Source organism: Lagopus leucura, unplaced genomic scaffold (genome assembly GCF_019238085.1).
Source record: "Lagopus leucura isolate 7727_CA_CO unplaced genomic scaffold, USGS_WTPT01 Super-Scaffold_100035, whole genome shotgun sequence".
NCBI lineage: Eukaryota > Metazoa > Chordata > Aves > Galliformes > Phasianidae > Lagopus > Lagopus leucura.
Window position 1 is genome coordinate 782222 of NW_024962284.1, and position 23623 is coordinate 805844.

The 23623-nt window shown below is 43.4% G+C and overlaps 1 protein-coding gene across 2 annotated transcripts in view; it reads left to right on the forward strand.

Annotated features, from left to right (window-relative positions):
• The first annotated feature begins 258 nt into the window (after positions 1 to 258).
• The window catches only part of NAV2 (neuron navigator 2), a 319464-nt gene continuing 296099 nt past the window's right edge, over positions 259 to 23623 (forward strand). Inside the window, exons 1-2 of one of the 2 annotated variants that reach the window (XM_042882665.1) lie at positions 259 to 3109; positions 13096 to 13721. In XM_042882665.1, the coding sequence (XP_042738599.1) occupies positions 13647 to 13721 (75 nt within the window). In that variant the 5' untranslated portion in view covers positions 259 to 3109; positions 13096 to 13646. The remainder of the gene's footprint in view (positions 3110 to 13095; positions 13722 to 23623) is intronic. The other variant, XM_042882667.1, reaches the window with a different exon arrangement.

Consider the following 23623-nt stretch of genomic DNA (forward strand, 5'->3'; position numbering starts at 1 on the left):
CTACTTGGGGTTGTTTCAAAGCAATTTAGCAGTAACCTGTGAAGAAACTGAGACCTTCAGTATTTATGGTTTGAGAGTGTTATTTGAAACAAACAACAACAAAAAAATTAATCCAAATTTAATTTGGATTAAAAACAGTGTACATACTAATCTATAACAGTACTGAGTTGCTCACTGAGGAGCCGAGTGAGGAAACTGAAATCCTTGTCCATTTGGGGAAAGTTAAATTACTGAATGTTGGCAAGGATTGTCCTGAGGAATTGGTGTCTTATACTTCAGTTTCTCCCCTCTGTTGACAGTCACTGGATTGAAAAATCTCCCTTGTTTCTAATATTGACATGGGGAACTTAAATATTTTAATTTTTTTAACATGATTTTGTACATCCTAATGAGAGTTTGAAAGACTGATTTTGCTTATAACTGGTTCTTTAAAAATGTCCTCTGTACAAGACTTCAGTGTCACGTGTGTTGTTTGGTAGTTGTGTACAACTCGGTTCAACCGACTTTTCTCATATTGAGCAGTAATTCAATAGTAAGGCTTTAAGGTTAACAAGAAGTTCGAGGACACCAAATGTTGCGAAGACTACATGCTTTGGAAGTAAAAACTCCAGAGTTTCCTTCAGAGTTTATTATCAATTTGGCTCATTCTCTGAGAAGCTTTGCTTCCAGCCTCGAATATGTGTCAGTGCACCAGAACTGCCCAGTGCTGTTGGGGCTTATGGAGCTGTGATAGACTGTGATGCTACATTTGGAGACTCCTGTGTATTTTCTTGTAAAAGTGAGGTGGGTAATAACAGACCTTGGTGTAACCTGTCTCCTCACATTGGACAGCTTTGAGTGAACATGAACATAACAACTTACCCCTTCAAAGCTATTAGAAATAAAGGAATAGCTTGATCTACTTCTTTATCCTGAATAGACTTTAACTGTGGGCCCTTCCCCTAAAGCATGTGATCCCATTTCATCATTTTTTTTTCTTTGTTTTGACTCTTCATGAGCCATCTCGTCTGTCATTATGTTTTGCTTTATTTTATATTTCCTTGAAGCCTTTCTGCCCCAGTACTGTACACAACATTCCAGGAGCATCAGTAGTAGCACCACCACTAATTTCACAGGTAGTGATGTGAGAACCACTATCACTGAGCAGCATTCCTCGTCCTTTGTCCCCACATGCCCCACACTGCCTCACTTTGTCCCCTTAAAGGTTGCTGTGGTCTGGTTGCCCTGGCACAATGCTGGAAGCTTACAATGATCCTCTATAGCTGCTTCATCCCTTTCTTTTTCTCTGCATGGTTCTCTGCCATCGCCTCTGTGGTGGTGCTGGTTTTCCCCACTGAGTAAGCATTGTCTGTGTTCCATACTTCATGTTTTAGTTTGTGTTGTCTGCATTGAAACAAAAATAACCAGATGGTATATATCCACCACTGGGCTTAATTAGCCGCTTTAAATTATTTCAGATTACTGATGTTCCCTAAGTGGTTTAGAGATGCCATTTTTATGCCTTCCTGCTAAGTTGTGAAGGACTGGGTGATCTCTGCCTTGCCTCTGCCCTGCGAAATGAGTTCAGCCAAATGTATCATTCAGGTTCTATAAACTTGCAGCCAGTGTGGGCTGACAAATCTTGTTGCCTAGACCTACACAAGAGGTTGTTTGACATAATCTGGCGGTTAAAAAAAACATTTTTCTTTTTCCTAGTGCAGAGACAGTTTTATTTAGGGAATGCAGGGGCTCGGTTATGCATGCAAGCGTTTCAGCATTTCTGTGTCCCAGGCAATGGCCTTTTACTGAAAAGATGTATCCCCAGTAGATGAAGAACATCAACTGAGACAAATTCGTAAAAATGCCGTCTTGTTTTTCAAGGCTACCAGAGGCCATTATAATCCAAAGCTGCATAGCACCATGTGCAAAAACCCTGCAGCCATGGGGTAAGAAGGCAGCTGACTGCAGACAAGTGTCTGTTTTTTAATGAGGATTAGTTAAGGTAGAGTTGTCATAAAGTGATGGCCTTGAAAATATGTTACTTTCTTTTACGAGAATGTTAGGTGTGAGGTTAAGGTGTGGTTTCATCAGTCCTCCTCCACCTTTTTATCTGTCTCCCCCATATCTCTCACAGTAGCTTAGTCAGCAGCATTTTCTTGCTTCGTTGGTTTTGAAAAGGACTTGCTGCTCCCTGCTGTCAGATTATGTCCAGGAGACTGTCTCAGGTCAACAGTCATAAGACATTCTTTGCTCAATTCTTTTCCCAGCCTAGAAAATGAAAGAAAACAAGAAAAAAACAACACCCAAAAAAACAGAAATTGGGGAGTGGGGAAGGGAGGCATGGTCTAAGTTACCTGGTCTCTGTATGCAGTTCCCATAAAGAAGGTGGTTCTACAGTGGATGTCTGAGTTCCTTGAGTCTGCTTGGCCAGTCTGGGACACCTGAGAGAGCAGAACTTCTAGCATCAGTTGTATTTTAGAACAGGTATTTGAACTTGGTAGTGCCAGTATCATGGAAATACTTAAACTGTAATTAAGCATTCACTGTCTGAGTGAGTAATACAAGCAAAGGCAATCCACATTTACCATCTCCCTTACAAATATGGGATAACAATGATGCCAGTGTTAGTAGTAAATGAGTAGATACGTAAAATGTGGAATTAGTTTGGATTTGAATGTGTAGCATGAAAAAAGAAAGGTGTTACTCACTGTTTTTAAGCTGTAACTCTGATCTTCACAGTATCTAAATGTTTGGATTTATAAATTTGGTAAAAACTCTTTGTTGTTTACAGACAGCACAGGAAGAACGTGTTGCAAGCTGAAAAAGGAAACTCAGACAGTTTATAAGCCACTGCTGTCATGAGGATAGAACTGGCCATCCTTGGGCTTCCTTACACATTTCCTTTTGGATTAGACATTATTTGGAGATGTGGAGTTTGAGCACCCACGCTTCTGTGGTCTAAGGGAAGAATTCAACGCTGGAACACTCCAAAGATACCTCCATGCATTGAAACAAAGTAACTGCAGCTGAGACCTGAGATTGTTCCATCTTCAGTGCTTCTAGGTCTGGATTAAAGAGTCTGCTGAGCTGATGCAGGAGGCCATGGTCTTCTGAGCTCTGTTAGACTGGGGTAAGTGGTGTCTTGACCAAACAATTTTATTTGTTGCTGTTAAAACTGTTAGTTAGAGTTTTTACATGAAAAAAAATCAGACTCTGTTGATGAAGAACTGCTAGTGCATAAGCAGCTCTGTTTCAAAAGATGTTAAAAAGTATATGATATTTTCTGGGACATAGTTTTGCTTACTCATACTTGGCAACTAAAGATAGATGTGCTGAATAGTTGTCTTTCTCATACATGAATAGAACGTCTAAATTATTCAGCTGTGGAGAATGACCAAATCTATGTGACTCTTTCTGGTCCAGTAACATACAATTAATACAGAGTACAAAAGTCTGCCTATTTTAATGCAAACAGAAGATGAAATTACATGAGGTGTATGTGTGCCTATACTTCGCAATCTATTTACCTGTTTGCTTTTTACAGAGAGTGTGAAATGAGATTTCACTTCTTCAGTCCAGGTTTTCTTGATTGGTGCAAACCTGTTCTCTTTTTCTCTGTAAGCACATATTTGTAGCTTTCTACCTCTATTCAGAGTATGAATAATCAATTACAAAACAGCCCCACCCCAAACCCTTAAAAAAAAAATCAGAATTGCAAAGAAGTTTATTTCCAAATACCCCAGGACAGCGAGAGCTTTTGAGCTAGGAAATTACATGTATTTAACATGGCTGTTGACTCTTCCATTGAATGAAAGCTGTACATCAAGAGAGATCTCTCATTAAATGATTACAGCACAAATTCTTCCTAGATTATGGAAGGCAATTTCCCTTGTTCTGCTTATGACATTTTACAGGTTGGAGAACTGAGAATGAAAATGTATCTGTGACCAATCAAAATATGAAAGGGGGAGGAAAGTTGCAAGAATTCAGTTAATACTTGCTCACATCCTCCATTCCCATGTCCCCATGTGTCCCCAAGCTTTGCATGCTTCCTGGAAGATGCCATTTTTATTACTGCATGTGATTTCACATCCTTTAGGACAAATTCTGCTAGTGTCAACGCTTTATGGGCTGGTTCGGCCCGGTTCCGTGACGAGCGGGGCGGAGGGATCCGCAGATCCTCACCTCCGGAAAAAAAGGAAACAGGGGACCCTAAAATAATTAAAACAGCAGCACCGATCTGAGGAGAAACAAACTAATTTACTAAGTATATTATCGGAATGCAAGATAACACACTATAATACAATATAATCAGAATGGAAGCTAATAAATCAAATATAATGAGAGAGAGAGAATGTCCGAAAGGTGGATAGGCCTCACCGCAATGCTGAGGTGAGATGCGCAGTGCAGTTGAGCAGCAGGGAGACGGGAGCAGCGCCCACGACGAAGGGCAGGTGAGAAAGAGAACTCAAGTGACCTTGCCAGGAGTTAAACCTCCTCTCCCTGACCGCAAGGTCCCCTGGGGAATGTAGTTCTTCTTCTCTTCAGGGCAGGTACCCAGGACTTGAGCATTGACAGTTAAAGTCCCAGTGCCCCACATGATGTTATGATGTGGAATACCAAAAACCAAAAAATCACAAAACCATGACAGCTAGCTAACAAGAAAACTATATGCAAAACTTGTCAGGTTAGCAAAGGCACAGCAATTTGGCTGGGCCATACAGAAGCAAGTGCATCGTAATGTATTGCATACTGTGCATTTTCCTTGCCTCCATTCCACTGAGTGCCAAGACACCTTCCTTGTTCTGTGGTCTCTGTGCTCAGATTGGGTTTGGTTCAGAGCAGCTGAGCATTTATCTGACTCGACTGGTCTTAATTAAGGTATTTCAGATTTTTCACCGATGTGTAGCCTGACCTGGCTCATCTACTTTGGCCTTGATTCATTGGGCCAAAATATTTAACAATTTTCACTTACTGTGATGAAGAGCTAAGAATCATAGAATCACAGAATTATAGAATCATAGAATCACTTGGGTTGGAAAAGACCTTCAAGATCATCAACCTAACCATCCTACCCTAACTCTAACAGCCCTCTGCTAAATCGTGTCCCTGAGCACCACATTCAAACGGTTTTTAAACACATTCAGGGATGATGACTCAACCACCTCTGTGGGGAGCCTATTCCAGTGCTTAACAACCCTTTCTGTAAAGAAATTTTTCCTTATATCCAACCTAAACTTATCGTGGTGAAACTTCAGGCCACTTCCCCTCGTCCTGTCACCAGTGAGAAGAGACCAACCCCACTCTCGCTGTAAGCATCTTTCAGATATTGGAAGCGAGCACTAAGCACCCCCCCCCCCCCCCCCCAGCCTCCTTTTCCCCAGACTGAACAGCCCCAAGTTCCAGCTCCCTCAGTCTCCTCATAGGCCATATTCTCCAAGCCCTTCCCCAGCCTTGTATATGGCCTCATAGGCCATATTCTCCAAGCCCTTCCCCAGCCTTGTTGCCCTTCTTTGGACCTGCTCCTGCACCTCCATGTCCTTTCTGTACTGAGGTGCCCAAAACTGAACACAGCACTCGAGGTGAGGCCTCACCAATGCCCTGTACCAATGCCCCACCAATGCCAAGCACAGGGGCAGGATGGTCCTGCTGGTCCTGCTCACCACCCCATTCCTGATACAAGCCAGGATGCCACTGGCCTTCTTGGCCACCCGGGCACACTGCTGGCTCATATTCAGCCCACTGTCCATCAGTATGCCAAGGTCCCTTTCCATCAGGCAGTTTTCCAGCCACTCCTCTCCAAGCCTGCAGGGTTGCCTGGGGTTGTTGTGACCAAAATGCAGGACCTGACACTCAGCCCTATTGAAACTCATGCAGTTTACCTTGGCCCATTGATCCAGTCTATCCAGGTCCCTTCTTCCTTCAGGCAGATCAACATTCCCTCCCAACTTGGAGTCATCTGCAAACTTACTGAGGGTGCACTCAATCCCCCCATCAAGATAGTTAACAAAGGTGTAAGTCAGGAGCCTTTTCAGACCGTCTCTGCCTGCTTGGATTCATGGCTAGGTTGAGGAGAATGCCAAGCATCCTGGCTGGCAAATCAAAATGTGTTATCAGTAGCACCAGAATAAATAACAGAATTCCAGGTGATAGTACAGTCCTGAACTTTTTAATCTGTAAAGCAAATCAATTTCAATACAAATGTGCTCTGGAAAATCTGTTGCGTTTGTAAATTTAACATGCTCAAAACAATCTGTTTATTGCAATCTGATCTATTCCTTGTCTGTTTCTGCTGCAGGATAAAACAGTATACAGACAGATTTTGTCTGTAGTTAAGTAGTTGTAAACGACTGTAAACATTCCATAACAATTTTTTGCAGTACAGTGAATTGCCTTGCAGGTGCATACGCTATAAATAGTGGAAATAGAGGAAAATGGCAGATTTTCCATATGCTCTGCACTGCTTGATATTTTAGGAATGCCATTTACCACTTTTATCCATTCATCTCTTTGAATTCCAGTCTCTCAATCATCACCTTTTCTCTCAGGACTGCTGTGAGGCTTAATTCATTAATGTCTGTAGAGTGCTTTGAAATTTTAGATGAAAGGGATTACAGAAGTGCAAAATATTAATATTAAAGAAAAACTGTGAACCCACAACTCTCTCCTTCTTTCCCTTAGCTCACCTGTTCCATGGTCTTTGAAACAATATGTTCGCTTAGGATCGAGGCAAATTCTTTTTTATGTGATGCACTGGTAACATGAGGTTGCAAATGCCCATATTTTTTTAATATTGATTAATATTAATTTAATAATTAATGTAATAATTTAATTATTGGAGGAAAAGGATCTGGGGCTGAACGTGAGACAGCAGTGTGCCCAGGCGTCCTCCGTACTCAGCGCTGGTGAGGCTGCGCCTTGAGTACTGTGTTCAATTTTGGGCCCCTTACTACAAGAAAGACGTTGAGGCCCTGGAGCACATCCAGAGACAGGCAATGGAGCTGTGAGGGTTCTGGAGCACAGATCTATGGGCAATGGCTGAGAACTGGAATGGGTCAGTTTGAAGAAAAGGAGGCTCAGGGGAGACCTTATGGCTCTCTACAACTCCATGAAAGGAGGTTGTGGTGAGGCAGGGGTTGATCTCTTTTCCCATACAATGATAGGATTCAAAGGAAATAGGCTCAAGTTGTGCCAGGGTTGGTTTAAGTGGGATATCAAGAAGAATTTCTTCACATAAGGGATTATCAAGCATTGGAACAGGCTGCCTGAGGAAGTGGTGGAGTCGCTCTGCTTGGAGGTATTATTAACAGTGCAGTGATGTTCAGGACATGGTTAGTGATGGACTTAGTAGTTTAATTGGATGGTTGGAGTTGATGATCTTCAGGGTCTTATCCAACTTTAATAATTCTATGATTCTATGATTCTATGATTAAATTAAAGTTAATGTAAAAAAAATTCAGAAGTTTTAATCTCTTCCTCTGTCTCACTGCTCCCCGAAAATGTGGTCCTTGGTTAAATTCAGCTGAACTGCATAAGCGTTGAAAGAGTCATACAACTCTCCATAAGCTTGTATTAGGAAATAGAAGTTCCTCTATCAGATTTACAGAGTTTCAGACTGCAGAATAACTGGCATAACACACTCCTTTCAGAACATGCGATTTGTTTCCTAGATGGAACTGGTTTCTCTATCCTAACATCTGCATTTGTTTCTGTATTTTCTGCTTTCACAGGATCACAAGATAACTCAGCTTCTTGCTATGCGTACGGAAAGTCCTCCCTTCCTAAGATATGAATTTCCCTCTCTGTTGTAGCCATGAAATAAAATTTGCAGTAAGTTGTTTTCTTCTCAGGCATTCACGATTGCTCTTTTAAGCCATACCAGGCTTCCCCATAGTGGTGTTCATTTTCCCCAAGAGGAAAGGTCCAGTTTCCTGTCTTCTGAGCCTGTGAGAAGGCAGACCTTCTGCAGAAGGTTAAAGTTTTCTCTCCAGTGCTGCTCACACAGCTCCCATCCGGGTAAAGCTTTTTGTTACTGCGACCTTTATTAACGAGCAGGATAGAGAGCTCTGTCAGTGTGAACCCCCACACCACCACCAAACCAGTGTTCAAAGCTCATCTAAAACATCTGTGATGGCCAGGATCTGGTTGTCCAAAACAGAGCTTCTAGTCATGGCTTTTTAAAAAGATATTGCATCTCTCATCATCCTCTTGGAGTTTGTATGACCCTTTCCAACCACAGCCAGCTTATTTCAGAATAATTCTTTTGTGGTGCTGTTGTGTCACTATCCTGCTCTTCCAGATCAGTCATGTAATGTCAGTAGAAGCCTCTTGTGACCTCCTTATTACACAGACAGATATCTGCAAGTCAGTTATGGAGGGTTGCTAGCTTGAATCTGTATTCAAATACTCAAATAAGCGTGTTTTTATTCAGATTTCCTTTTAAAGTTTTTCCTGTGTTACATATGCATGATGCTGATATAATCCCGAATTTTTAGTTGACTGTAAAATTACTACTAGATATTAGACTGGAGTTGTTTTAACACCACTTCTTCCTCAAAGGAAAATTAATCATTTACTAAACTAGAATGTTAACGTGAATGATTGTGTTGTTATGCATATTTTATTTAATTTTTTCAGCCTTCTAGGTCCCTTTCAAAAACAAGCTTAGCCAACCAAACTTAAGAAGCTTTTACTCGAGTGTGTGTAAATGTTAAATAAACAAAATGGTTTTGCTGCTTATACTTGCAGTATTCAGCTTCATTAAACATGTTTATATGCAGTCTGTAACCTTTTGCGGTGTAACAGGCTGGATGACTAACTTGTAAGACAGATTCGGTTCAGATAAAAGAAGAGATGGAGAATGTGTTCTGGAGAAATTGTTTGGATGTTGATCTCCCTAGACACTCTTGGGGTGCCCCATTCAGGCAAAATAAAGGTTTCTGTCTTGGAAATCATGAGAGGTATTCCAGGTCTTCAGTGAACTCAAGCTGGCTGGCTTTTCTTTCCAGGGAGTAGCAGTTAATAAGCATTTTGTATGGTGAAGTTGTCCATGGTTAGCGGTATCCCCACCGCCAAGTACGAATCCTCCCGTGACAACGCAGTTGCAAGCTGAGGCGTGGTGTGAGGTTTGTACATTCCACTTCCTCTGAAAGCCTGACAAAGGGTTTGTTTCCAATTAGACACCAAAGCCAGGCTTCAGAGGCCCAGGAGACAGTAACAGCAGAGAGAATTTTAAGAATGTCACATATGGCAGATGTTCAGGGAAGACCTTGGGAACACAGAAGAACAGCTGATGTTTGCTTTTAGCCTTACCTGCCAGAGCAAGGATTAAGCATGAGCAGATTGTGTCTTACCGCCTCTGTTTTATCCTAAAGCACGTTGGCCAGTACCAAGGTTTTGATGCCCTTATGCACAGTAAGTACTAGCTGAGAATAATGCCGTTGATATTGATGGAATTACAGCATAGCAAGATGCTACTTGCTAGGAAATCCTGATATTCTGAAAGAACGTATGTGCCAGTTAAAGGAGCGAGCAGGTTGTGTAAGCAGTATGGGAGTCATGGTAAACTTTGAGGCAATGGCTTACAGCAATCAGTACAAACCCCTGCCAATGGATTTTGTTGTAATAATGATTGATGCGGTCTGTGCACGGACACAAGCCATGGATACATTTGCTACTTTGAGGAGACGCGTATTTCATGGTAGTAGAGTGACAGTGCTGGGAATGAGAGAGGTGCTCACTAGCAATATGGTAGTTGATTGTGAGGGTTGTCTTCAAATACTAAACATAAGGCACTGTAAAACACATTCTCAGTTCAGAAGAAATGCTGTAGAGACATGGTTTTACGCTAGATTGTTCCAAATAAGCAGCTGTCCTTGCCAGCATTCAGAGAGGCATCCACATAAGTACTTCTTTCGAGAGACAGCCTACCCATGTCCTAATGAGGATAGGCCAGCCATAACTCTTCAACAACAGCTGCCCCTTTTCTTTCAAAGCTGCCATTTATATTTAACTTTTGAACTTTCCCTTTAGCCCAATGGCTTTCAGACTATAGAAGAAGTAAATTGGTGAAGCAGCTTCAAAGTCACTGAATATCTGTCTTGCTCCATTCATCAAATGTGCAGTCGATTTTATTCTCTGTAAAGAAATCTTTAATACTTGAACTGCCCTCCTGAAAACAAAACCAACCAAGAATGACAGTGTCTGTCTGCCAAAGAGGAAAACTATCCCCTCTAAGGGTTAATATGTCCAAGGTTGATCCTAATAATAGGAGTAAATAGATTCACAAGATGCATTCTATCCCTCAAAGCAACAACTCTTTCTAATGTACTTGCATTACAAAATGCTATTTTAAAAAGGCAAAACAAGACATTTTTAGGAACTTGTTGCCGTAAGTCAGAACTTATCTGAACATTCAATTTGATTAGCTATAGCCAAAAGCTATAAGGTATGTCACAGAGCCTGAAAAATTAATGAAAGCAGTACTATTTCAGTTTAACATCCCTGTTTACTAGTCTCCGAACACCCCTACCACTGCAGCCATTGGCTTCATTGCAGTGCTTCACCACACCCTGAAGCAGACTCGCAGACAGATGAACTCAAGAGTGTCCTGAAGGCTGTGAGAACACCTCAGGAAATGTTGACTTTTACAGTCTGAAGATCAAAGCTGAATTATCTGCCTTGAATTATTTAAATTCTTTAGATGATGAATTGCATGTATTTGCTCGTGTTTTGTTTTCCAGCTATGAAACTTATTTTTCACTTACTCCGAAGCGGTAGTTCTTTAAGAATATGAATAACAGTCAGCATTTGTAGGCATCTTCCACTGTTTTGTAACTGAACTTTCCGTGACATTTTGTAGTGTCAGAAAATAGGTGCTTGCAAAGGAAGCCTCATGTTTTAAAATGCCTATGGAGAACAGGGCATTACATGGAATTTGTGACAGAAGATAATCTTTGATTTACGGCATTTACATTTAACTCGGCGGTACCTGGTGTTCTTCCACACCAACCAGTGTGGCTTAGGAGACAGAGATCCGACAGAAACAGACTGCCGCTCCTCCCCAGCGGTTCCTTTCTGTGGACGTACCAAAGGTTCAGGTTCCGCCGCTCAGGCGCCCCATGGTGCTCGCAGGCGCCGTGCTGCAGTGTTCAGGTGAAAGAAGCCGTCGAGATCAGGTGTACGTCTATGGAGTCCCGTGTTAGCAGGGACTGAAGAGTCTTCAGGACTGAAGACTGCTAGGCAGGGGCGCGTGAGGATACGGCTCAGAGACCTCAGCTCTGGATTGTGGGGTGGGGACTTTCTTTCTCCCAGGACGAGGTGCGCCGGCACTGGAATTTGAGGCAAAATCGCCCGACGTAGCGGCCGCGCACCGGGCACCTGCTGCCGCCGCTCAGCGCCGTCGCCTGCGGGGGGCGGACCCTCAGCGCCCGTTGCGGCCGCAGGGAGGCGCTGTAACGCGGCCGGGCGGGGCGCCCCGGGACGGAGCCGCCTCGCGGCGGGGTGGAGCGCGGCGGCCGCACCCCGGCCCGCCCTGGCAGCGCCTCCCGCTCGGTCGTGGGCGGCCGCGGCCCCCGCTCGCCATTGGTTCTCCGGGCACCACGTGGTCGGCGGGGGGCGGGGCCGGGGCCGGGGGAGGGCGGGAGGCGGTTGTCCCGGTAACGGGAGAGTGAGTAGCGGCGGCGGCAGCGCGGAGCGGCGGAGCCGGGCGGCCTCGCCCTGCCCTGCGCTGCCCCGGGCGCGGCACTGCCCGCCCGGCCCTAGGTACCGGAGGAGAGGAGCTGAAGTTTGTCCCGGGGGGCTGCGGGGAGGGACGGGACGGGACGGGACGGGAAGGGAAGGAGCCCGCCGGCAGCACAACTCGTGGGGGGGCGTGGGGCGCGGCGGGGCCGGGCAGCATCCCGGCGGGTCTCCGGCACGGCGCTGCTCCCGGTGCTGCCGGGCGGCGGGGATGGGCTCCGCTCCTCGCTGGCCCCGGCTGCGTCCCGGTGCGGCTGAAGCGGCGCGTGTCGGTGCGCTGCGGGAGCAGGCGGGGACGGCGCTGCCCCGGGGCGCCGCTTTCCCGCCGTCTGCAGCTGCGGGAGGAGCTGGCGGCGGGGAGCGGCGTGGGAAGTGCGCGCGGTCGCGCTCCCTACCTGTTGTGCCGCGCGCGAGCGCTCGGGAGCCTTTCCCGTCGCTGCTCGGCTGGTGCCGGAGCTCTGTCGGCGGGAGCTGGCTGTCTGCGGGCGCCGCTTTCTGCTGCGTTCCTCAGCGGCTGCTGGGCGAATGGTTCTCTTATATCGTGCTGCTGCTGCTTAGAATTGCGTTTTTCGGTGCTTGCTGTGTGACCCATGTAGCTAAACATGTGCGCTTATCCCACGCTCAGCCAAAGCCCCTAAAATTAAAATCCTCGGCCTGTTTTGCTTTGGAACCTATTTTAGTAAAAGTACCTTTCGTGGTGTTTCAGTTTGAAAATCGACTGGTATCGGTTCTGCTTCGGGGATTATCCTGGGCTGTGATGTGTGAACTTGTTCTCCCTGCTCCGAGGAGCACAGTGCTTTAAGGTTGCCGAGCTGGGAACCTGTGGCTCCAGGTGTAGGGTTGCTTTCTGGACTCATGGCAGAACCTGCTCCTCCACATGTCCCTTCTCCACGTGCTTTTGGGAGGTTGAGCACCATATCTGGGTTTGAGGCCACGGCACAGCGCTGAACTTGGCCGTAGGGGCAAAACCACGATTCTGGAGGGCAGAGCTTTTGGGTCGATGCGTGACATGCTTGGCAATGGGGCAATCAGGCATGTGGTGTGGCGGGGATGGGCTGACAACTGGCCTAGATGACCTCAGTGGTCTCTTCCAACCTTAGTGACTGTGTGAGGCTTCCAGGCATCGGTCTGTGTAGCCTCAGTAATGGTGCGCAGGTCTGTCTCTCTCAGGTGTCTTTGTGAAAGAAGCCACAAAGGCAAGGTAAGGCATTAAACAGGAATCAAAGCGACTGGAGAGGTTTGGGTAGAGAGTGTAACGTGTACAAAATGCACAATTACTGTGTCAAAATGTGTCTGTGCTGTGTCTGAGCACTGGTGCAAAGAGTATCAATTCAATTCAAGCTGGTAAAAGATGTTTTTTTTCCTTGTCTCTTTTAGGTGTTTGTTTGAATACATAGAAGAAGATGATGACAAGCGTGCCTGGACAATTTTACGTAATTAACACCTGCTAGATGTGCAAAAGGCAATTATTGCTGTGAAGTGTTTACATTGATTTATGGGAGGAAGGTGGCCCAAGAGAGGGATGCTGATAATATCAACCCAGTGGATTAAATGCACATTTACACCTTTATTGACATATAAATTATCCATGCCAGGAATGCACTGAAACGGCTGCTGATGGGGCAATAATGTGGCACAAAGTACTGGGTTTGGATTCAGCTCTGTCATCCTTCTGTAAGGCACAGCAACGGGATTCTGCATCTGAGCTCAAGTAGGGAACAGAGGCTTACAGACTGGCTGTCTGTTAGGATAATGAGCAGTGATGGCAAGTGAGAACTTGGAAGGATGATAAAAAACGTGGCTGAGGTCTGAAGGAGTACTCTTGCTTTTTTTTTTTTTTCAAATGACTTTAAGGTTTTTGTTGTTGTTCATACTATGGATTTTTAGAGAAAGCTGAAAGAGGCCGGAGGAGTGTTTGTAGCTGGGAAATGGAACCTGGCTCTGAATCCAGCCAGCATCAGAAGAGAAAGCCAGTGACACATGGACTGGAAGATCAAAAAAGGGTAAGTGACAAAAGGCAGAAGGCTTCTGCTTAAATTGCTGCATGAGATGTGAGCGGCAGAAGAGCTTCTTGTAACTCTTCTGTCAATTACAATTGCTGCTAACTGTGCTCAGCCGGCTGCAGATCTCTTTTCCTTGTTAGATATTTCCACAAAATTGTTGTCTTCCTGTCCGACTCGTTGCAGTGTACGAAGCATACTGCAAGGAGTACTGTAGTGTGAGTGAGGGAGGGGGAGAAATCCCCAGAATGCTGGAGAGTTGTTGATGAAGAGGCTTATAATGAAGTGAGGTCTAGTGACTTTTGCTAAGTCTGGTTAGATCATTGATTTGTTGTGGCTTTCACTCTTATTGATATCACTAGAGAGGCTAAAAAATTGCTTTCTTGGGATCCGGCCAGTAACATCACTGGAAATGTGGCATGCTTGTCAGTGTCCTGATTGTCCCAGTGATAACGTTATCATTTCTGTATGGTTTCCAGACGTGACTCTGACTTGAAACAACACAAAACACACAATGGAACATAGGTAACGTCAGCTGACAGATCCTGTTTTGCGCAGGGGCTTTGTGGAAGCCTTGTGTGTCAAGGTGGTATTGTGTTGTTTAATAATAATTGATTGGCGATGTGTATTAAGTTGACCTAAATGAAGTTGCCATCTTGGGAAGAATGTGGCTTGCAAACAACTGAGACTTGAAAGTTGTTTTTTTTGGCACGAGTGAAGCAAATGATTACACTTGAAATGCTTGTACTGTGTATATAACTTGTGTTGTTTTCCCAGTGTTGATTTAAAAACAGAAACCCAGTCCCCTGTATTTGGCCTTGTGTGAAGAAGAGCTTCCTTTTTGTATAGACGTGTGTGAATTTTGTTGCATTTGAAATGAGTTGGACGCAGAAATGACCACCAGCTGTTTGAGATGCTGCCGAATATCGGTGAGAGGATCTGTGCGTCCCAACTTCTTTAAGTCTACTGCAGAATGACAGTGGTTTTTTTGTTGCTCTGTTAGAAATCAAAACAGCCAGGAAAACTTGCAGATATGAGATAAAATGCAGCTGTTTCTCAGATTTAAGGAGCACAACCATCTCAAAGCCCAAAATGTATTTCTGTTGCACCAAGCACAATCTATCAGCTGATAAGCTGACAAGGTCTTCCTTCTGCTTTTTCAAGGAAGTGTTTTGGGGCCAAAGTAAATCAATAAGAGCTGAAATAAAATCCTTCTATTGATTTCATTTCTGAAAGCTGCTCCTATTTTTTTTTTCCCCTTCTTTAAATATACGACTGTGTACTGCATATTGTGTGCAGTGGGAAAAACATTTGGGACCTAAGACACCAAAGTATACAATAATTGTTCTGATGCATCCAGATTAATACGCAATTATGTCTGCCTCTGCTTGCTGACAGGGATAGAAGCCTACATCTCCCATCTGCTCCTGGCTCTGGGTATTTGGTGCACATGTACTATGGGGCCTCTGAAAGTATAATATAACCCCAAGTGAGGCTCGGTGGCAGCTGGGATAACATCAATTGGTCATGCTTTGCTGACATTCATTTTAACTCGAACTCTAGCCGTCATGGAGATTATTAAATTTATAATGATATATGTAAGATCCATTTTAATGGCTCTTCGTGCTTGGGTGATCTCTCTCTCACTTCTGTTTGCAAAACAAGTCTTAATAGAGTATTACATTTCATTTCCTATTGTATTTTTCAGGGAGAGGCTACTGAGGAAAGCTTAGCTTAGGCTTGTGTTTACTGGGGAAAATATTTTTAGAATAAAATGTCGATACAGCTTGGCTGTTATTGTGGATTTGGGCAGTAGTATAAACTGTGATGTTCTTAAGCTTTGTGTTCTTTGCTTTCTGATTGGAAAAAGTGTGTGTGTGATCCAGAGCCAATAGAGTTAATCACCAGCAGGCACTTCTGGTACTGAAATAAAAGACTTGTGCTGGAAGGCAATGAGAGCAAGCTCATTTTAAATCAGACAGACACCTTATTTTATAGTGGTATATTTTATGGGTATTAAGTCAACCTTTCTTTAATATTTTTAAACTGCCAAGAAATCTGTGTGTATATACCAGCCAGTGATGGATCTGGCATACCTCGTCTAAGTGAAATAGCACGGAGCTGGGTTGGCATTTGTGGTATAGAAATAAAGTGCTTAATTTTGCTTTTTTCTTCTTGTAAGCATATTGCTAGATATCTACATCATATTCTATTGATTAGAGTGAGATAACATGTAGTATTTGTGTTGATTGTGTAGTGGTGTGAGGCTTTGCTATCTGTGTTTGTCTGATCTTTGAGAACTGGAGGTTGGATTGCTGGACTGCTGAGTTCAGGAGAAGCAGGTTTTTTGAGCTTTCTGTCTGACTTCAGAAGGGCTCTAAAGCTCATGTTCAGGGCATTGTGGCATCTAGCAGCACAACTGTTCTGGCTCTCATAAGAATTACAAAGCTGCATTCCATTCAGCTTGTAGTAGAGCAGTGCAGAACTTTCCCCAAGTCTGCATACTGTATGTGGGGGAAGCTGATGTGTGGCTTTTGGAGGTCCAGCTGGTGCTTGTGCTTTTTGGTGTTTTTTGCCTCTGTTTTCTTGTGTGGAAGCATGTAAACTCTGTACCTAACTTGCTATACAGATGCATATACGTGGCTCCAAAACCAGATGGAGTGCATCTGAATGGGTTTTGTGAGGGAGGTGTGCTGGGTTGTTATTATTAAGTTTTTTTTCAGTTGGCTCTTCCCAGACAGTTACTGCTGAAGGAGTCCGTCCCAATGTATTCTGGTTGATGATAATTGTGTGGTATGATGAGAAGGGGATTTCTCAAGAGCAGATAACAAAGTTCAAATAATGACTTTGCCTGATGTGCAGAAACTCTCTCATATCTGTCAAGTTGTGTTGAATGACACGTGCATCAGAGTAAATCTAGCTTCAAAGAATGCATTGGAGTGTTTCAGGCTAGGTGGGTTGGCGTGCTTCCATCCTGTTTTTGACTGGGGATGCTAGATTAAATTCTCTAGGTCATTTGCTTGATTGAAAGACTTGTTCTTTTGTTGATCAGGGTTGAAATAACTAACAAAATCCTGTGGTTGCTGAGTTGCCTATTCCCCATCTTGAGTAAAGCTTCTTGAGTTAGAGTAGCTTTACCCTGAATGAAGAATTTACTGAGGAATTTATACCAACTTCTCAGGAAGTGAAAAATATCAATGTATCAGCACAGCAGCTTTGCAAGAGAATGTAGCATGCCCTTCTAGACCATGTGGGTGTGTTTTGCAAATCCAGACTGCTGTAATCCTTCCATGTATGAACAGTCCAACATGAAATTAATGAATTTCTTTGAGTCAGTTGGTGCTGCGAAACAAACTGTATGTGTTTGTCCATTGCACAAAGCAAGTGCCTGTCGTTGCCTGTTATTTAAAAGATACAAGTAGGTAAGCCTTAAAGGTTGTTTTTAATTAAAGTATTTTTATAGAGCAGGCGTGACTTTCAGATAACATACACTAGAACTCATTAGTGTGTAGGTTCTTGCAGGATCCTTTAGAAATACGTTCATTATTATGCAAATGGATAGCCCCTGGCCTTGAAGTAATTGTTGTACCAAAGAAAATCTGAGCCACAATATTCTTCAGACCCTAAATAGCCAGGAACCTCATATTGGACAGTCAGATATTGCTTGTTGTGATGTCTGTGCCTAGAAGCAAGGTTGATATCCCTGAGGTCTGCTATCTATTTTGATATTCCTGCTGAAGGAAGCGGTAAGAAAGGCAAAGGGAATAGAAAGAAGGGGGAAGGAGTGCTGAGGAAATAATCTCTGTGATAAAACTGACTTATTTACTAATTTAATGCCTTATTGCAGGGCTAAGCTTACCTCAGGGGCCTTGCAGAAGGGGAGAGGCATTAGAGAGACAGACATGTATTCATCAGCGTTTATTTCCATGCACCAAGTGCTGGGGCTTTCTCTTTACTTGTCTGTTTCTCTGGTGTGTATAGTCTAGTTGGACAGCTGTGTTGTAAGGTCACCTATGCTTGCAAATTGCACCAACTCTTAAATATTTAAGGAAAAGTAGTGGCAACGTGGAGTAGCAGTGAAGCTACTGCATATTCTTCAACAGAGAGATTAAATTTGTGTTGTCTGTAGTGCTAGATCTACATCTACATACCTAGTGATGCAGTTTGTGGCTTTCTAAAATGTTTCAGTGCAGACAAAGTTTTGTTAGCAAGTGTGAGAGACATGTTTCCTAGCTACGTAGTTCTCTTGGAGAATCACTGTCTATCTGTGAAGGAATTTAAGTTCATGTATTATTTTCAAAGGAATGCTAACAAGAATGTCTAGAGCACAATACAACCAAGAAGTAAAACAGCCGCGTTACAGGTGAAAGCTGAGACAGGTGATAGCTTTGTCTCAGATTGTTGTAGGTTACCTATGTCTAACTTGGTGTCACTGGCAGGAAACTGCTAGACTAAGATATCTTAAGTTATTCTTCCAATCTGGAATTTGATTGTGAAGCAGTATCTTAATGCTATTAATGTTTTCTGTATCAAGCCATCATTTTCTTTATTTGCAGGATAAAACTGGAAGAAATAGTACATCTGTATCTCCCCTTGTTTTTTATTTTTTTTCTTCTGTTTTCCTGCACCACCCTTCCCCATCAGCAGTTCACTCTTTATTTCTCTTTTTCTGGCAATGAAGAGTAGCCCAGAGTTAGGACAAGGCACGATCATAGATGGTAATGGCATATATATTGCACTACAGGAGAGGTTGATGTGGTGCATGTGCCTAACGAAACTTTTCTTCTGTTCCTTCAAGAGCCTGCTGCAGCTTCTGATGGGAACCAGACCTGGCTTTGGGAGCCCGAGTTTGATGGGGAGAGGCTCCTGGGACATTCCCATATCAGTGAAATACAGCGAGAGAACGAGCCTTATTCTCTCCTTAACAGCAAACTCATTCATCTGTTAGAAGGGAGCAAACTGACTTGCACATGAGCCTGTCCTTGAAGCATTAGGCAAAAATAGCGTGGTACTGAGGACTGTGATTCCTCTTCGTGCTAACTGGATGTGATGCGTGGATGTCTCTTGAGGCTATCGCACGTTGATGGTAATAAATATGTACTCAGACTTGTGTAGCTATTTTTTCAGTGTTGTGCACTTAAAAAGAAGATGTACTCGAGGGAGCTGAGGGGCTGGGGAATAGCTTCCAAGACTAGATAATAGAATAAGTTGAGATATCAGTGCAGAAAAGGTAAGCTTGTTATGGAAAAACCTCTTAAATAGGTGGCAAGCTACAAACCTACGTACTGCAAGCAGTTAGCTTGTACCATGTTTGTTTATTTTCTGAAGTCTTTCAGTTCTTCGTTGTGATGACAGCAGCGACTATCAGATCTTTAGTGACTTGGAGGATTTTGAATAAACAATGTGCAACTGATAGGAGTACTCAAAAAATGTAACAAGGCAGATGGAATTGCCTGTGTTATTTGGGTGTATTTCTCTGAATTTCCTCAATTCAAATGTCTCCTGTTGTCTTCACTGATTAATCTGTACTATGTCAAAATAATTGATTTTTCAAATGTCTTAGACTTAATGCTGTGATATTCAGAAGTTGTGAGATTTCCTTGGGCACAGTAGGAATGAGAGGTTACAGACCGGAGCACAAAACTACAAGGCTTTGAAAGAGACCTCAAGGATCATGAATTTCCAACCTCCATGCCACAGGCAGGGCCAAAACCTTCCCCATTTATCAGCCCAGGCTGCCCAGGGCCCCATCCAACCTGGCCTTGAACACCTCCAGGGATGGGGCATCCACAACCTCTCTGGGCAGCTGTTCCAGCACCTCACCACTCTCTCTGTAAAGAATTTTCCCCTGACATCCAACCTAAATCTCCCCTCCCTCAACTTAAAACCATTTCCCCTCGTCCTGCAGTTATCTACCCTATCAAAGAGTTGATTCCCTTCCTGTTTGTAGGCTCCCTTTAGGTATTGAAAGGCTGCAATGAGGTCACCCCGCAGCCTTCTGTTCTCCAGGCTGAACAAGCCCAGCTCCCTCAGCCTGTCCTCATAGGGGAGGTGCTCCAGTCCCCTGATCATCTTTGTGGCTCTCCTCTGGACCCTCTCCAACAGCTCTCTGTCTTTCTTGTGCTGGGGCCCTAGACCTGGTCACAGTACTCCTGATGGGGCCTCACAAGAGCAGATGGAGAGGGACAATCACCTCCCTGTCTCTGCTGACCACCTCTCATCTGATGGAGCCCAGGATACCCACCTGCTTTCCAAGCTGCAAGGCTCACTGCTGGCTCATGTTAAGCTTTTCACCCATCAGGACCCCCAGGTCCTTCTCTGCAGGGCTGCTCTCAAGGACTGCTCCTTCCAGTCCGTATAGATGCCTTGGATTCCTCCAACCCAAGTGCCAAACCTTGCACTTTGCTGTGTTGAACCTCATTGGGTTCACCCAGGCCCACCTTTTGAGTCTGTTGAGGTCCCTCTGAATGGCATCCCTTCCTTCTGCCCTGACAACTGCACCGCTCAGCTTGGTGTCGTCGGCAAACTTGCTGAGGGTGCACTCGATGCCATCAATGTCATTGATAAAGATGTAAGGAGCACTGTTCCCAAGACTGGTGACCCTGGGGGACACCGTTTGTTACCGGCCTCCACCTGGACATAAAACCATTGATGGCCACCCTCTGTCTGTGGCCTTTCAACCAATTTCTTGTTCATTGGGTGGTCCACCCATCAAATCCACATCCCTCCAATTTGGGGATAAGGATGTGGTGACTCACTGGGAAACTGGCAGGAACTGGGCTTCCGATTCATTCATTGCATTGACCCACAGCATAAAAGACTAGACAGTGGGAGTTTAGTTTTTGAAAAAGCTGTGCTCTTTTTGCATCAGCCAGAGCTGAAAACTTCATGAAAATCAATGTTAAATACTAGAATGAGTGGAAGTGGCATTGGTTATCTGATAGTTGTGTGAAACTGTGCTTTCATGTTAATTAGGCTGACAGCTTATGTGCCATTAAATGCAGAAAATCATCTCCAAGTGCCAGGAGGGATCTTTCTTGCAATCGTGTTTAATTATTAATGGGTTTAGGTACCTACTCCTCTCTGTTGCTGTGAAACTCATGTTAATTTTGTGTGCTGTCATAGTGCTGAAAAGCTGTTGTGCCATGACCTATGTGCGTGAGTCCTGGAGTTTCTGGTTTCTGTGATTACAATCTTTTCCCCTTGGAATTTGCCTTTCAAACCTGCATGGTTTCACTGAATGTGCTGACCTGGGGAGCTGAGGCTCAGCAGCAGGAGTAGCTTGTCTTTAAACTCATTTTCCTTTAAGCTCCTCTCCTTGACTAAATAAAAGGGACATAAGTTATACTACTTATGTGTTAGGACTGGAACAAAATCTTCATAAATATTTATCAGGTGGGAAAATAAATACATGGATGCATCTCTTTAAAGTCAAATCATAAACATAATAATCATCTGGCAGAGGATGAAAGTTGGGTACAGGGGATGATTTTCACCTTGTGTAGACTCTGCATACACTTTGAGTATGGTAAAGCGTGTTGAGACACTAAGCTGAATGGAAACGTGCAAACAGGGAGACTCTGTAGGTGGATGATGGCTTTGGGAGGAGGGTGGAACACTGAAATTTGGGCCATAGGGTCAAATGTCATCCACGCTCAGTGCTGAATCTGAAGTGAAGGTGTTATGATGGAATCCAAATGAGGCTGAGCACAGCTGACAGTTACGACGATACGACAATATCATGACTGTTGATCCTGTAACTGGGGAGGCAGCACTGTTGATGGAAAAAGCTATCAACTACAAATCTGCATGGCTCTCCTGGCATTCCTGGCCCTCAGCGTCTTTCTGTGGGAAAGCTCCTGAGATAATGTAAAAGACTTCTCCCTATTGGCACCCTGCTTCTAACATGGGATAGTAATCACTTCAGAAAGCAGCTTGGAACTTCCAAATGGTGGGTTTGAATGATGATAGCAAAAAAATCCAGGTGTGGTACTATATATCGTAGCCAAAAGTGTCATAAACGCAATGTCTTGTTGATGGTCTTCTGTAACTATTCTGTCTTCATTTGACCTGAAGATAATGTATTTTCAGCTCATTGTGGTAGCTGTTGTTTGTTTTGTGTGCATATGAGCAGCCATTTAAAGAGCAACGTACCAGTTCCTGATAGGTCCAAAGAATCTGGCCGGCCTTCTGTGGCTTTCTGGCACTGTGCATCCAAAGTCCCCATCCCTTTCTGTTTCTTCCGCCTTACTGTGATGAATCTTGACTGTGTTTGTGCAGTAAGAGCTGGTGGATACAAAGTACCGAATGACTACTTTATAATCATGGCTTTGAACCTCCCTGAAAAAGTACACCTGCAAACCAGTTAAACATGCTGGTTAATTTCTCTTACTTAGTGTTTTTTAAGTAAGCTTCTAATTTATTTCATGATTTTGGATGGACGAGGCAATACTGTAAAGGTTTTATGCATCCTTCTGTGAACTACAATAGCAATTAAGCTTGCAGCTGCCACAGTAAGCCTTTTCACTAAGTGTACATGTAATGTTCAAAGCAGAGAGAATTTATTTTAATCTTTTTGCAGGGAATGTAGTTTAAGTTGGAGGGTTAAAGCTATTGAAAGGGCTAAACAAAGGCAGGTCTCTTCTTAGCTCTTCTGGGCGTTTGGAATGGCAGAGTTTCTTCTGTAAAAACAAATGGTGCACTGAAATTTTTCTACTGCAAGTCAATTCCTATAATGAAGAGTAGTGACAGCTTTTTTTTTTACAATTAAGATTATTAATCTAGAATGTTTTTTACATCATTATAGTTGACATAGAATAATGGAATCACTAAGGCTGTAAATGACCAAGATCATCCAGTCCAGTTGTCTGGCTATCACCAACAGTTCTCTCTAAACCATGTCCCTCAACACAACATTTAAACATTCTTTGAACACCTCCAGGGACTTATTGTCACATCTATTCTTCAATAAATAAAACATGGTTTCCAATTTAAGATTTTTCCGTGGCATTTAAATAATGAGAATAGTCTACTTTGACTTCTATGCAATGACTGTCTGAAGACTTTTTGTAATGTAGTGTCTTTTCTGCAGATAGTGTCAAAGGTAAAATAAAATGGCTGTGTTTAATAGGCTAGTTTTATCAGTACCACTTAAAGGAAAATACGTCTGTGTTCTTCATCGAATAAATCAAAACTAAATCGTAGACTCTAGGATCTTAACTGTGGGTCTACAGTCTCTGCACGTTGTCAGTCATATTGCGCTGCAACGCATGTCATGAAACTGTGAGCTTACTACAGCTCTTGAATTCAAGGCTTTCATAGGCGAACCTCAAGCATCTGATACACTGCCTCATGTTGAACTCTGGAAACCAATAACTGTTCATAACTATTGGTGATAACTTAATATCCATGTGTTTTTCTTTCTTGGCTACCTTCCCAGGTTCCATAGTGATGAGTAGTCATCTTTGCAACCTTTCACACTGTTGACTGTGATTATCAATGTGTTGTGCGTGCTTTCATTGCATCAAATACCAATTTTTTGTTATTAGGAAAAGAATATCTAATTAGGAAGCTAATGCAGTTCATTTCACACGCTGTAATTTAGGTATTGGTTTTGGAAAAGAGTAATGAGTGGTAGTATGCTGTAGGATTTTATAATGTTGTGGAAGTAGAATATTAAGTTGTTCATTTTATTGATAGCAGCTTCCTATTATAGTGGTTGAATCACGATCGTATGAACATAGAAGCATACTGAAAAAGAAATTACCACGAGGAAGAAGAACAAGGATCAGTAGATGCCTTGTATATTCTTTTTAATGATAGATAGCAAGTACTTGTAAAGAAAAGAAAAAGCGAGGTGACTATAGTTCAGAAATCTTATTTTTGTAGGCAAAACTGCATGAAAT